Source organism: Berghia stephanieae, chromosome 2 (assembly GCF_034508935.2).
Source record: "Berghia stephanieae isolate SIO BIC M18660-M18661 chromosome 2, UCSD_Bste_1.3, whole genome shotgun sequence".
NCBI classification, from domain to species: domain Eukaryota; kingdom Metazoa; phylum Mollusca; class Gastropoda; order Nudibranchia; family Aeolidiidae; genus Berghia; species Berghia stephanieae.
The window spans coordinates 71,781,533-71,798,030 of NC_088361.1; the positions used below are offsets into that span (position 1 = coordinate 71,781,533).

Here is a 16,498-nt window from a genome sequence, read left to right on the forward strand (position 1 = left end):
ATTATTTTTGTTATGTAGATTTTTAAAGTTTTAAAGATTTTCTAGTCGAAAAGGGGGAGATTAGTGAGGTTGGCATCAATATTATTATGACGTGTAAATTGGGTGAACGCTGTGCTTTGTGGCGGTGTTGATTTTGGACATGTTCTGAAGAAAGTCTTTGATTTTTGCAATTTCGATTTCGTTGTCATAGCGGCAGTTGAAATCATCGATGATGATGGGTGACCAGAGCGTCTTTTAATTGTTGAAAATAGAATTATCTTCTAGCACCTCGAGGAATTTGGTTTTACTTTTCTTGGAAGTAGGTGGGCAACAGCAGATGCAGTTGATTTTAATAATTTGACTTCATAGATTATATTATAAAAGCTACTTATACCAATGGATAGTTTAAATAGACGGCCCACATTTCCACATTGATACACTGAAAAAGAGGATGTCAAATTCAGTGCTGACCTAAAGCAGTTTTTCCATTCAGATTTGAAAAAGCTAAGCCGAAGGAATCAAAATTAAGAAAGAAAGAAAAACAGATAATCAAAGACAAAAGAAAGAATGAAAGAAAAGAAATGAAAGAAACTCTTTGAAGTTTGACATTTGATTTGATGAATTTTTAAAAATGTTAATCTTATTGTAGCATAATTCTCTCAGATTTTTAAAATACGCTTTGCAGTTAGTTCTAGATTTACGTAAGTTGATTATAAAACCTACATGCAGTTGTGGGAGCTTGCGCGTCTGTAATGTGCGCCTAATTTTACTGAGATACCAGATATTTATCAATTTTAATATTTGTTGTATATTTTAGTTTCCGTCCACATTATGTTATGTCAGATGTTGTTGTATCTAACTGTTCTTTATTTCTGTGTTGTTTCAGATGTTGTACTCAATGTTATGCTAGTGATGTTTCTTGTTGATTAAAGCTTACTGTAAAGCTATCATCTCAACTCTCTCAACTCATTTCAATTTTATCAACAAGAAATCAACAAAATCACGATGGAGCGTTATCTCAGACCAGAACGGCTAAATGTGGACCCTAATTGGCTCAGAACATTCGAAAACTTTGTAAGAAGTCTCTCTACAACTAATGACGGCTTCAACAAACTTTCTGCTCTCATCAACTTCATCAGCCCCGACATTTACGAATACATAGCCGAATGAGAAACGTATAAAACTGCTATACAGACATTGCAATCTGTGTTTGTGAAACCTAAAAATGAAATCTTTGCTCGCCATCTCTTATCTACAAATAAACAGGAACCTGGTCAAACTCTTGACCAATTCCTTCAACAGCTTAAAGTACTGGCAAAAGACTGCAATTTTAAATCAGTCTCTGCAGATCTTTGCGGTGAAGAAGCCATCCGCGACGCCTTCATCGATGGTTTGACATCAAACCTAATACGTCAACGTCTTCTTGAAAATACAAATCTAACGCTACAAACTGCCTTTGATACCGCAAGATCATTACAAATGGCAGAGATGCAAAGCCAATCGTATCACCAACCAGCTGCAACCTTCACTGCATCAACTCAGCTGAATGATGACCAAGAAGATAGCGGCAATCAATTAACGGCTGCTATTAGCAACAATTGCTACTTCTGCGGGTACAGAAAACACGCAAGAGCTAAATGTCCAGCACGAGATGCTATTTGTAAACAATGTGGTAAGAAAGGTCATTTCTAGAAGGTTTGTCAATCTGCTCCAGCTGCGAGAAGTAAATCGTTTCCAGTCAGTAGCTCTGTCCTCTCTTCTACATCAGCTTCAGCTGGGCCAGAAAGTCTCGGGGGAGCTTTAATACAAGTAACAACATTTAACTGCTTTGGTAGACTCAGGAAGCTCAGAAAGTTATATAGACGCATCAGTAGCCCAGGCCCAAAATTGGAAAATTGTTCCTTCAAGAACTAAGATAAGTATGGCATCTACAACTACAACGCTCATGAATGAAACTCGAGGTCACTGCAACATTTAACTCGTATACAAAGGTGCTCAGTACAACGATGTGAAACTCCCTTTACTTCCATATGCCCCTGCTGAGGTAATTTTAAGTCATGATTTCCTGAACAGACACTCAGAACTTAAAATGAAACTCAAGGGAGATGCTCCTCCTTTCGACGTTTGTGGTCTGACGGCAGCCCGGGTTGAGACGCCAGCATTATTTGCCAATCTTTCACATGACTGTAGACCAATTGCCACCAAGTCCCGTAGGCATGCCCCAGCAGATGAAAAATTCATCGAATCTGAAATAAGAAATCTCTTAAAGTCTGATATCATAGAACCATCAATGTCGCCATGGAGAGCCCAAGTGCTTGTAACGGCCAATGAAAGACAGAAGAAAAGAATGATTATTGATTACTCTCAAACTGTTGACAAATACACCTATCTAGATGCCTACCCACAGAAACGGGTAGATGATATGGTTGAAAAGGTATCAAAATACAAATTTTACAGTACTTTAGACCTTCAGAGTGCTTATCATCAGATACCCTTGCAAGAGGAAGAAAAACCATTTTCTGCTTTTGAGGCTGGTGGTAGACTGTATCAATTTAGGAGAATTCCTTTCGGGGTGACTAATGGAGTTTCTTGTTTTCAACATGTTATAGTATAGACGAAGTGATAGAGAAAGAGAATCTAAGAGACACTTTTTGCGTATGTTGACAATATAACAGTTTGTGAGTTAACTACGAAAGAACATGATGACAACTTACATAAATTCCTTAACACCGCAAAGAAACATGGCATTACCTTCATTGGGGTGGAGGAAGTGGACATGCTGGGATACCGAGCATCTCAAGGAAAGATCATGCCAGACCCAGAGAGATTAAGACCACTGAAAGAATTAGAGCCACCTGCAACCCTGAAAGCTCAACAACGAGTTGTAGGCATGTTCGCCTACTACTCCCGATGGATTTCTCCAAGATTTTGCCATTGACTCAGAATAAACTTTTTCCATTACCTGATACTGTCAAGAAAACATTTTGCAGTTTGAAGCAGGAACTTGAAAATGTCGTTCTAGAGACTATAAGTAAGGACATTCCTCTTGTGGTCGAAACTGATGCCTCAGATATGGCTCTATCTGCAACATTGAACCAAGAAGGTCGCCCAGTAGCTTTCTTTTCAAGGACACTTTCATCAAGTGAGAAAAACCACTCGGCAGTGGAGAAGGAAGCCTATGCGATTGTTGAAGCAATTAGGAAGTGGAGGCATTATCTGCTTAATTGACATTTCAAGATCATCACAGATCAGAAATCTGTCTCATTCATTTTCAGACAGTAATCATGGTAAAGTAAAAAATGACAAAATACAACGCTGGAAGATTGAATTGTCTCCATATGACTATGAGGTCATCTAACGACCTGGCCCTGAAAATCAAGCTGCTGATGCTTTCTCTCGCTGTGGGGCAACCTCCACAAACACTAACGATCTAAAACTATTGCATGAATCTCTTTGTCATCCTGGGATCACCAGAATGACTCATTTTGTTCGTTCAAAGAATCTGCCATACTCTGTAGGAACATTACTGTAATGACCAATAAATGTGGAGTGTGTGCGGAATTAAAACCTAAATTCTTCCGACCAAATAATGAAAATCTTGTTAAAGCGACTCAGTGTTTTGAAAGATTAAGTATGGATTTTAAGGGTCCACTGCCTTCAGCAACTAGAAACAAATACATTCTCACTATCATTGATTAGTTTTCACGATTTCCTTTTGCTTTCCCGTGCTCAGACATGTCTTCATCAACAGTTGTCAAATGTCTTTGCGAACTCTTTTCCATCTTTGGAACATCTTCATATATGCACTCAGATAGGGGATCATCATTCATGTCTCAGGAAGTAAAAACATTCCTTCATGAGAGAGGAGAAGCTACAAGCAGGACAACACCATACAATCCACGTGGAAACGGACAGGTCGAACGTTTGAATGGTACGCTATAGAAGGCAATAACTCTTGATCTTAAATCACGCCAACTTGTTGCCCGTCGCTGGGAGGAAGTTCTTACAAATGCGTTGCATTCTCTTCGCTCTTTGTTGTGCACTCAAACTAACACCACTGCCCCAGTCGGTGAAAGAGACTATACATGTACACCTGAAGTGAAGAACGATTCAGGACCATTGACTCCTCGGACTGAAGTGAAGAACAATTCAGAACCATTGACACCTCAAACTGTGTGTACCCCTGACATGACAAACGTTAACCTTCATCAGCCTGAGGCTATCGACGTCACTGTTGAAGGAGCTGATGTTATGAACGCCGCAACTCAATCTCATACTGTTGAACTTGAAGACAAACCACCTGCTCGCACTAAGCGCACCCCTTTGCCATATAGTCTGAGGAGTGGGCTGAAATGAACATTTTACATGTTTACATTTGTTCTGATATTTTAAGTTTACCTGAAATAATTCTGAATTTTAGATAGTGATTTTGGCACTACAAAATTATTTGTATACCATCAACCTGTCTGTTGTAAATTCAGTTATTCCTATGTCTAAACTCTGACAGGGGGAAAATGTTGTATATTTTTTTTTTAGTTTCCGTCCACATTATGTTATGTCAGATGTTGTTGTATCTAACTGTTCTTTATTTCTGTTTCAGATGTTGTACTCAATGTTATGCTAGTGATGTTTCTTGTTGATTAAAGCTTACTGTAAAGCTATCATCTCAACTCTCTCAACTCATTTCAATATTGCCTTTCATTTTTTGGGGAAAAAAAAGAATGTTTTTGTTATACATGGAATGACCTAGACTCGACATACTGGTCCTTTGCTTCTTAGTCAACCAACTGCGGTGTCTCGTTTGCTTTCGTTGAGTTCACTATTTTCTTTTGTTTTCGGTCTTTGCAGGGTTGGCGATCACGTGCAAAATCTATGCGTTGTCAGAGGCAGGTGAGTTTTAACTTTTATATTCATGTTATTTATAAGTTGTCCATTAACAGCGAAACAGCAAATTATAATTGGAAAAAAGTTGATAACGCAACTTCATCGTTTAGCGAAAGAGATCATTTGTTTTGAAAGTACCATTGATTTACTTCCGGTTTTAACTCGATCAAAACATAAGCGATACTGTTACAAGTCTGTGGTCTGTCTGTAGTCTCACGTTTTAAAAAGAATCCAAATTTCAAAATGAAAAACTCGATTGAAATTAGAATGGTACTTGAAAAACATAAACTTTGACGTCAATCGCACGTTTATCGTGTTTGGCTGTGTCATCCATTGTCATTGTCAATATGTTCAACTAATGATGGGAGCATTTCATTCTCCTTGACTTCACAGATTCAGACTCCTTGGCCTTGGTTCTCATATTCAATTCTGACCACGTTCACAAGTTTTTGGTAAAAGCTGTCAACTGCTCAATCAATTCAGCGGTTGGGTTTTGTTTCTAATTCAAATCCCTTTGAACAGCTGTCATTTGTTTTTTTTACCAACACCTCCAGGCCAGGAATTGGGTTTTCAATTTCAATACTCCTTCACAATTCACAATATTATCAGTCAGTATCCAGTTCAGAAGTGAAGGCATCATTTTCAACTTACCAATTGATTATCAACTTCCGAAATTAAAAAGGCTCACTTTTTATTGACCAAGTTCTCATTTTTAAAACCTTTTTAAAAATAAACATCGATCACCCACTCATCGCGATGTCTCACAGTCGCCTCCAAAGTGATGAAGATAGGTCAGTGGAAATTGTTTTTTCATTTTCAATATTTGATTTATGATTTTAAAATTTCAAAGCAGCAATGTCAGCAGTTTGTAAATGGTTATATAGGCACTGGTAAAGGAGAGAGGTCTCTGTCGCCATCTTGCTTTGTTTACGCAGAGACCGTGACCAGATGGTTTAAGTTTAAAGTGTTCCAAGGCTAAAACTAAATATTAGCCATTTTTTTTTCTGTACCTGAATTATTTCTAATTTCTATTTCTAGTAACCAAAAATATAGCCATTAAAAGAAAAAGATGTTGCCATTTATAATTTTTGAATGTGCTATGTTTGTAATAATAAAAAAAAGGAAATGGCAATTCTGACCCGAGTCTGAATTGCTTCCCATGGCAATTCGGACTCGAGTCTAAACTGAATAGAACTCCGTGGCTAACCAGGGTCGAGTCCATTAGTAGTCTGTGGTCGAGTCTGAATAACTCCATGGCTCTTCGATTCGGAATATTGCAATGCAATGAAGTGAAACTCTCAGTTACTATTCCGTTTGCAGCTATAGAAACCGTATTGGTTTTCCTAAACACACACACACTCATGAGTATCTCTAATTAATTAAAAACAGAATAATCACACACACTCTCCCCCCCCCCCCCCCCCAACAATCATTTCCACAACCCAAGAATTTTTTACTATCCCATTTTCTTCCTTTTTACTGGCACTGATATGACCCTAATGTGTTGCAAGCGCCGTAAAACCCTTAAAAATAATAAATAATAAAAAATGCCGTATATGTAATATAAATATAATGGATTCACTCACTTATATGGCCGAAACACATGTTTCTGTGAAATTTAACACGGCTAAGTGATTGCCAATTGTGATTGTTACAATGATAATAATGAAATGATTTTTAAAAGAACAAAGACAAAGAAAAAAAAAAGATACACAAATACTAATCATAATGATAATTAAATAAAGTGAAAAATAGATAATAATAAAACTGTGTACTGAATATACAACTGTGCTTTCTGTACACCAGTGTACTGAATACACAGCTGTGTATTCCTACACCAGAAGAGATTATAATTATAAGGGCTAAACTGTTTGACCGTGCGCGAGAAGGCGAGGTGGCCGGCTGTTATAGCACAGCGTAACTAACTGGGGTGGGCACTTAGGGGTTCGAGCTCCTTTCAGGCATATTTTCTTTCTTTCTTTTTTGTAAAAACACGTGGTGTGTTCTGCGCCGACTGGCTGCATTTACTCATGCTCTGTTAAATTGTTCTTTTTGTGTTGTTTATAATGTGATTTCAGTTCTATAAATTAGTGTACAGTTATGTGATATGTTGCTGTATTGATTAAAAATATTTCTACGAAATTTTGGACTTAATTTTGGAAGTTATAATAATTTAATTCTTTTTCATTGTGGATAATATCGTGTTAGCCATAGCCATTTAAACTTATCCAGGTTTATTGTGATAACCAAACTTGCACCCCCCCCCCCCCCCCCATCATACGAGTATCCATAACAATGATGCGTGTGATATCATTCAAACTGACAGCAACTCTCCAAACCTTGCCTAGAAAAAATCCGCTACACGGCTTGCTATTTCTCTAACACCCTATGAATACACACTGTTTTCTAAAAAAATACACCAAAGCTCAGTTACTGTTCATTGATACACTATCGCACCATAAGACCATTATTTCTAATGCGCTAATCACACGCATTTCAAAGCTAGGTATCAGAAACCCAAAATGTGCTTGTGATTATTTTGTGAAGAAGAAATACAAGAGGGAACCAGGGGAGGTAAGAAGAAGAACTCCCATTCACCAAGTCAACCACTCCCGTCGTCACTACCATCACCACCCCGTCCAACGCTATCCACACCATGTATCGACACACAGACCACCACCACCACTACCATCACCACCAACAGTACCAACAAGACCAACTCAACAACAAACCGCCCTCTTACCACGACTCCCTCACCTATGTCACTACCATCATCACCATCACCACCACTAACCGAAACCACTAAAAAAGAACGTCTTATAACATTCCTGTTTACTCAAACGCACGTAGACATACAGTGAAATTTAAAAAAGCGTCAAAAAGACAGCACAATCTTTTAACCATCATCAACAATAGGCCTCCCGTCCGTCTCATCCACATAAACACGCTAGGTCCATAAAAAACAAATGTGGCGAGATCCATGACCTAATTATTGATCGTCATATTGATATATTGTGCATTACGGAAACCTGGCTTCAGGACAAACAGGATGACCACTACATTACCACCGCCTGTCCCAATACACATACCTGGAAATCGCTACCACGACCTGGGAGAAAAGGGGGTGGTATTGCCTTTATTCATAGTCTTGCTATCACCAAAACCACTTTCACTCCTCATACAAGAGAAAACTATGAATCTGCATGCCTTTCCTTCCTATCCAACTCTACCACTTTCTCCATCATCACGATCTATCGACCACCGAATACATCAATACTAAGTTTGCAGCTGAATTTCAAAATGATATCTTAGACTTCAACCTTAAAAGTTCACCATATATTTTTATTGGAGATTTCAACATACATTTTAATTCCACTTCTCCAACAGTCACCAAAATCAAGAAAATCCTACACGACAACAATTTACACCAGCACATCACCGAGACAACACACCAGGCCGGCAACATAATTGATTGGGTCATCTCCCCTGTGTCAAATAATAGAATAAGAAATATCGATATTGTTGACCTAGTGATATCCGATCACAAAGCTTTATTTGTGGATATTGCATTAAAGAAAGTTGATCTCCCGAAACGAAACATAACAACAAGGAATTATCGACAAATTGATATCAGTGTTTTACAAGATAGCATTCGTGACGTCGTAAATGAGGTTAAAAATATAAGCGACTACAACAAAGTATTGCGGTCTATTATTGACCGTGAGGCACCGCCACAATGTCGGGTCGTATCGAATTGACCAAATACGCGATGGTTCAATTCCGAGATAAAGGAATTAAAGAGAAAAAAGAGACAGGCTGAAAGGAAATGGCGAAAGAGTGGCCTAACGGTATTTAAGGATATCTACAAATACAAAGCAGCTAAGTCGGCTCTTTATAACGCCATCACACGCGCAAAACAGGCCCACTACAACGAAAAATTTCAAAGCATTAAATCTTGCAAAGAACTGTTTTCCACCGCAAACGACCTTCTTGGCATAAGAAATCCACACCCCTTCCAGCGTCTAAAAATAACGCCGAACTAGCTCAAAATTTAACCATTTCCACGACATTTCCATGACATTTCCATTAGGGAAAACTTAGACAACACATCATCATCATTGTCACCGAGCTTTGGACCATTCCACGGAACACCACTAGATGTTTTCGATCCAGCCACTGAGGATGAAGTAAAGTCAGCCATTTTAGATAGCCCATCAAAATATTGTGACTTAGTAGACCCCATCCCAACTAGTATTCTTAAGACTTGTGTTGAAGAACTGTTACCAACAATAACTGAACTTATAAATAATTCGTTGGTCTCCAGTAGTGTCCCCGACTGGCTTCAACGTACCATTGTTAAACCACTATTAAAGAAGTCCGATCTTAATGTAAACGAACTGAAAAATTACAGACCTGTCTCCAACCTTCCATATCTATCCAAAGTGCTTGAACGCATTGTGTTAAAAAGACTTTTGTGTCATATCCATCTAAATAATTTAAGTGAAAATTTCCAATCTGCTTATAAATCACATCATAGCACTGAAACTGCCCTTTTAAAAGTATGCACTGATATTCTTAATAGTATTGACAAAGATCATGTCTGTTTATTGACTATGTTGGACCATTCAGATGCATTTGACACCATTGCTGCCCTAACCAACAAAAGGACAGTATCTGGGCTGACCCAGATCCAACCAGTTTTGCCGCAATCGACACATTTAGTTTTTTCATTCATAACTCTTTAATTTTATTACATAGTGGAAGTCTTCTAACATTAAATAATAGCTAATGATAAATTGCATTTTTCTGTTAGTCGGCGATTTCATTGACGTAATATGTTGCGTAATATTTTGAGATACTGTTCTTTCTTGGTTAAAGCCAAGCAAATAACTCTACCTGTAACCAACAAAAGGACAGTATCTTATACGACCGTCTCACATACTGTTCACCCTGGTTAACTGCAACGCAAAATGCCTCGTCCGTATTCACCAAAAGAACAGTATCTCAGTTAAGAATATGGCAAAATACGAATAACTCGATCGACAAACGTTTTGCGTCAGCGAGGGCGAGCACTCGCCATCACGGACGAGTGAGAGGCAAGGCTAAGTGTGGTTGACCTGGCGTGAAGGGAATGAATAAATTATCTCCGTCAAGTTTGTAGGCGTGACTCTGATATAATATTACTACATTAGACTATTCCTCAATCTTTTAGACCCTGACTCCTTTTTCAAGATGAGTCTATTTTTATTAAGCATAATAGCTTTAATTTATGCTTATTGATGATTTTGGCTATCTTGTAAATTAGACTTTAATTGTGTATCAGGGTTTTGTCATTGTACAACGATATTGGGGTGAGTGAGTGATAGTGAATTAAACCTAAGAATAGCTGGGAAATAGGGTATGTCCCCCTTCCCCCGCCCCCAACACGTACAACACACATACCTTTTTGTTTTAAAATCAATATCTTCCTTGTCATAGGAAACGAAAAGCATGAAATGGAACGAAATCTGTTGGTACATTTATACTGAATGAAATAGGCGACATCATTCTTACTAAATTTAAAAGGTGCCTAAATTATGAGCTAATAAGATGAACAAAAAAAATATTTTTATTTTAGCTAATTTCGCCCACAGTGAGTTACAATAGTACAATTTAGATAAAACAAGGGAATTAATTAAAAGTTCTGCTACATTAAATTACGAATTTTGCTTATTTTATTCATTTCTATGTACATAGATTGTATGGTGTTATTCACGTAGCAGCTTGTTATGGAAAGATGTTTACCAATGATGACGCTAAGGTTTTTTGATTTATTTGAAAATTCTGTTGTGCTATTTCCGAGAGTAATAGGTGAATTATTTGCCTTCCACACATTAAAATCTCAGTTTTACTATCATTTACTATCATTTAATTTTAACTTGTTATGGTACATTCAAGATTTAATCTCATAAAACAGCTCGAAATTCGTTGTATTAAGAATTGTAAATTACTTAGGGGTACTGAATCATAAATTTGCGTATCACCAGCATTAAAATGATAACTCAGATTGAATCTGGATATCACACGAGAAAGGGGGTGCTTATACAGAAAAAAAGGACAGGGCCAAGAACGCACTCCAAAGTTAAGTAAAACTTGTTCTGACTGAATACCATTCACCACGACAGTCTGCCATCGATCCTGTAAATATGGTGTAATCCATTTAAGGGTAATTCCTTTTACGCCGAACGTATTTTCTAGTCTTCTTAACAAAATGTAATGGTCAATTGTGTCAAAGGCAGCTGAAAGATCTTAAAGGCATAATAAATTGATATTGTTAGCATCCGCATTATATAACACTACATTTTAAGAAGCGCCGTTTCAGTACTGTGTTGCTGTTTGTAGGCTGACTGAACTGTTGTTCTTAAGATGAGATAATAATTGTGTCAGTACTACCTTCTCCAAAAGTTTAGACAAAAAATAGAAGGATGTGTGGAAAGTGAGAGATATGAAGACGATGAAAAAGAAAAACACAAAAAAAAACAAAAAACAACTAAACAAAACACGCCTGGACAGACAGTCACACCGACACCCATACACACACACAAACGCACACATACACACACACACACACTAATTAGTTGAAATGAATGAAAAATAAGTATACTTAAGTTAGACGTTTGGTTGAGCATCCGACCAACAAGCAAGGGGATCAGTTTTTCATTGCCAGCTGTATAAAGTTTTGTAATGGTTTTGCTTTCTGTTTTTTTTTCTCATTTTTTATTACTAGTTTATAAAGCCCCTCTGCCCACCAATCAGCCACTAAAAAGCTAGCTTGATATGTTGATCTGGTGGAAAGTAATACGTGAATATTTACAACTTTTGTCATAGATTAGATTGATTTTGAACTCAGTGTCTGCAGCAATTTAGTCTTTAATCACGGGCGCATAATTTAGTCAAAGATATAAGAACTGCAATCCAAACAGTTGTTAAAAGCAGGTATTTCCACTTTTAGCATCCAACGGACGAGGTCAAACTTAGATATCGCTGGGTCAAACACACGCGTTGTGGTATGTCACTACTGCTGTCGGATGTGAAGGTCATGCGTTCGATTCTATAGACAGTATGTGGTTAGACTAAGGGAGTAAGATATAAATATGTGTGCGTGTGTGTGTGTGTGTGTTTATGTGTGTGTTTGTATGTGTGAAAGAAACACGAGGGAGACAAAGAGAGCGAGTGAGACTGGTAGATAAAAAAGGGGGAAAAGGAGGGAGGGGGTGGAGCAAAGAATAGGTAGGGATAGTATAAGAAAGCCCTTCGTTTCAAAATAAGTCAAAGTCAATCAATGGGAAACATATTGACCAATGAGATTGCAATTTAAAAAATAGGACTGGTCAAATCATTTGTTGCATTGTTTCCATTTTGAGTCAGATCACAGCTTGAAGAGGAGCGGGTGGGGCTTGATTTGTAATGACTTACATGAAATCGTATAATTGAATCTTCTTGTTTGAGCTGCAACGTCGAGTTATTTAGGACCTGCCACTCGTTATCAGAACCCCTTGTGGTCAATGTCAGCTATTAATCTCTCCTCCCTTTTTTCTTTGGGTTCACTCCAGTGACATCTATATATTATTATGAAGTCCTAGGTTCACTCACATTGTTTATTGTCTCAAAAGACCCCAACCTCCCTCCCATTCCCAATGAATACACGTTAAAACGCTCTCTCTCTCTCTCTCTCTCTCTCTCTCTCTCTCTCTCTCTCTCTCTCTCTCTCTCTCTCTCTCTCTCTCTCTCTCTCTCTCTCTCCCGCTCCTTCTCTCTCTTCTCTCTCTTTCTCTCTTATTTATTTATTTATTTTTTTTTTTAATATATCTCTCTGCATCCATCTCTCTCGCTCTCTGTTTGTTACTGACTTTCTCTCTCTCTCTCTCTCTGTGTGTGTGTGTTTCTCTCTCTCTCTCTCTATCTATCTCTCCCTCTCTCTCTCTCTCTCTCTCTCTCTCTCTCTCTCTCTCTCTCTCTCTCTCTCTCTCTCTCTCTCTCTCTCTCTCTCTCATGTAAACAACAACGCGATAGAAAGTTACAGTGCTCCTCTATGATGTCATGTTACGGATGACGTCATTGGCGTTGGCGACTTATGCGTCAACCAATCAAATCGTCACCAACAGCTCGCCATACGGCGGCATCTTCGTCACGCAACTCGTTGACGCCACCGCATGCTCACGGACACTGTCGATATTTACGGGGCGGAATACGGCCGTCGGAGATACTGTCCTTTTGTTGGTTAACGATGGGGTTGAAATAGGATACTGTTTCAAGCAAATTTTTAATTGCCTCTAATTTAAAAAATATTTGAGTTATGATCATTCTGACAACTTTGTAAGCTTTCCTATGTCCCAGAGATTCGATTTAGTAAAAAAAGTGATTTTATGATTTTTTGAGAGATACTGTCCTTTTGTTGGTTAGGGCAGATTGATCTTGAGATACTTATTAAACGATTAGAAATTACTTTTGGAATAAGAGACACTGCGCTTAGTTGGTTTAAATTCTACCTAACATCAAGATCTCAGTCGGTTCTGATCGATGGCGCAGTATCAGAAACATTTCCTCTAAATTACGGTGTTCCACAGGGGTCTGTCCTTAGTCCTGTTATTTTTACTCTTTATACTCAACCTCTTTCGGATATTTTTGTTAAAAATAAATTAATGTATCATTTCTATGCTGATGACACTCAGATCTATGTAAGCGATATCCTTAGTAAAATCCCATCATTGATTACCCGTGTTGAGGACTGTATTAGAGATGTTAAATGCTGGATGGAAATGAACAAATTTGAATAATGAAAAGACTGGTGATGGTGTGTGGTAGGAAAAGTGTTTTGAAAGATGATCTTCTGAAGTTTACTTTAAATATAAATGGGTGCACAATTAACCTCTCAACGTGTGTGAAAAACCTCGGGGTAATGCTAGATCAACATATGACTATGCAGGCACAGTTTGATTCCCTATGTAGAAGTTTGACAATAGGCTTAAAAAGATTTGCATCCGTTAGACCTTTCCTAACAAGAGAAGTAACATGCAAACTAATAACATCTTTCTTACTATCTAAAATAGATTACTGTAACTCGTTAATCTCGAATGTAAGCAACGATAAAATATCACGCCTGCAAAGTATCCAGAATGCGGCTGCCAAAATGATTTTAACAAAAAAGAGAACATCCTACTCGTTGCCACTTTTGTATGAACTGCATTGGTTACCAGTTAAAGTGAGAATCTAATTCAAATTAGCAGTATTGTGCTATAAGTGCCTTAATGATCAAGCACCATTGTATATTACTGAAGTTTTAGAAGCTTATAAGCCAACGAGGAATCTACGCTCTGCACTAGATTCTACAAAACTAATTGTTTCAAATAATTATAAATATAAATTTTACGGTGGCAGATCGTTCAGCCACGTCCGACCTTCCGTCTGGAACTCTCTTCCTAAAAGAATAAGAGAAGCGGAGTCCTTATCAATATTTAAATCAAAGTTAAAACACCATCTCTTTGTTAAAATACATCTTGATAAGTGCGTCTTTGAAATTTGACCCCAATATGAGTGTTAATTTAGTTTATGTTATTATATCATTATTTTATATCATTTCAGTATTTGACATAGCATGTGGATGTATTATAACATATTTTGTATTAAATTAATGACTCTATGTTTAGTTATTACATTGTTGTATAATGATAATATTATATTGATATAGTATGTATAATGTTTTATTTGTATAATAATGTCACTGTATTATTGTTTCGCGCATTGAGCATCACCCAGTGATGAAAATGTGCGTTATAAATGTCATGTATTATTATTATTATTTACTCCCTGGGCAAACATTCTTAATTTTCAACTTCAACACGTTGACACTATTCCTGTTGACCCAAACTCAAGAATTTTGATTGACTTTCAACATTTTTTATTTATTTACTTTTACTCACTTACATTTAAGTTTTTTAATTTAGGACATAGTGAAGACTTTGGATATGAGGGACTCTTTCATGAAAAAAACCTGTAGTTTATTTCATTCACCTGTAATTAGGGTAAATAGACATTAATTTTATGCTGGCTATTGTGTTTCTCCTATAATGCCAGGTTCAGGCGAGGTTTTTTGGGACATTGACGACTTTGTGCTGGGTGAAATTTTTCAAATTCAATCTGACATACTTTAAAGATGAGAAATCTTCTTTACTTTAAAAATAAATTAATTGCACAATTTAGTTCAGTACTAATTAATCCACTAGGTAAGCTATTGAGTCATAATTTATATTTTGTGCATTCCTTGTACGTAACAATATCAGTGCTGATGGTTTTCCTCAGATCCGCGGAAATCCGCGATTCCTGTGTCAGAGGAGGAATTTCCTCCTTTAAGAAAATGACACTTTCCTCAATCAAACTTTCTGGCTTTGAGAGATTTGATGTGTGTTGGAACAAACTGGTGCAGCTTCCCCACTATCCAGAAGATAGCTAGAGTAGTTTATCATCTCAATGGCTCTAAAAGTGGGGGGTTAGTGAAGTAAACATGTGGCGTAAATAAAACCATTCATAATTTTCCTCCTTTTTCCCTTTTTGTCACCATCAGCACTGTAATATGAGTCCGCAGAAAAAAACGAAACAAAAAGGAAGAAACAAAACAAAAACAAAAACAAAAATCAAAAAATAACTTTGTAGTTATAGGGTCTTGAAGAGAGAGAGAGGTGAGAAGTTAAGGACTGCTTTGTGCCTATTACACACGATTTATTTTTTTGGGCACCTATCCTAATTTATAAGGTTATGGGCTTGAGGCACTTTTTGAGTAGGCAATATCAGCGTTAGCCGCTAGGAAGATGATTAGATCTGCGTTCTTTGTAGTACTTTATATTGTTTTTAAAGTTTTGATGGCGCTTATAAAACATTGAGGTCATTATAGGGCTAGTAGAAAGGAAGAAAATGGGATACCAGTTTTTAAAAATTATAGTTTTACAAATTATATTAGCACACAGAAAAAAAAAAAATAAGGCAAAGGGAAATGGTTCAAAAAGGGAACAGATGTAGATTCCAATAGCGAACCATCGTGTACTTAGTTTGAGATCACCTAAAAGTCTAATCCAGACACAAGCACAGGATACAATTAAAACAGATAGACTCAAATGCTTACAAGTCATTATATAACAAACAAAAAATACAACACTACATACCATACATGTGTATTCAGTACACCGGAAATAAATATACTTGCTACCTTAAATGATACTGATGACATTGATACTGAGCCTATTATAGGCAACATCAGAAATGGACAGGCATATAATTTATGGCAATTCAACAGCTTTATCATACCATTTACAGCATTTTATTTACACTCGGAAATGTGATGAAGAGTTGTTCTAAATCGGGCGCCTGATATAGTTCCTAATTTTCGATACTGATACAGTCCACTCCGGATAATCATAACTCAGTTAATTGCAACTTTCGGTTAATCGCAACATTTCCCAAGAAACGGAATTAATTCTATATCAACAAACTTCGGTTAATCGCAACAATTTTTCGCCCTAAAAAAGTGACAAATTCAAGAACTCAAGCGAACAAAATAGGATTAAATTTTATAATGGATGAAATCGTGACAGGTTGAATAATC

At 37.2% G+C, this 16,498-nt stretch overlaps 1 protein-coding gene across 2 annotated transcripts in view; it reads left to right on the forward strand.

Annotated features, from left to right (window-relative positions):
• Positions 1-4,304: 4,304 nt before the first annotated feature.
• Positions 4,305-16,498, forward strand: part of LOC144965479 (E3 ubiquitin-protein ligase MARCHF5-like) — a 55,182-nt gene continuing 42,988 nt past the window's right edge. The window contains exon 1 of one of the 2 annotated variants that reach the window (XM_078900859.1): positions 4,305-5,654. In XM_078900859.1, the coding sequence (XP_078756985.1) occupies positions 5,620-5,654 (35 nt within the window). In that variant the 5' untranslated portion in view covers positions 4,305-5,619. The remainder of the gene's footprint in view (positions 5,655-16,498) is intronic. The other variant, XM_078900858.1, reaches the window with a different exon arrangement.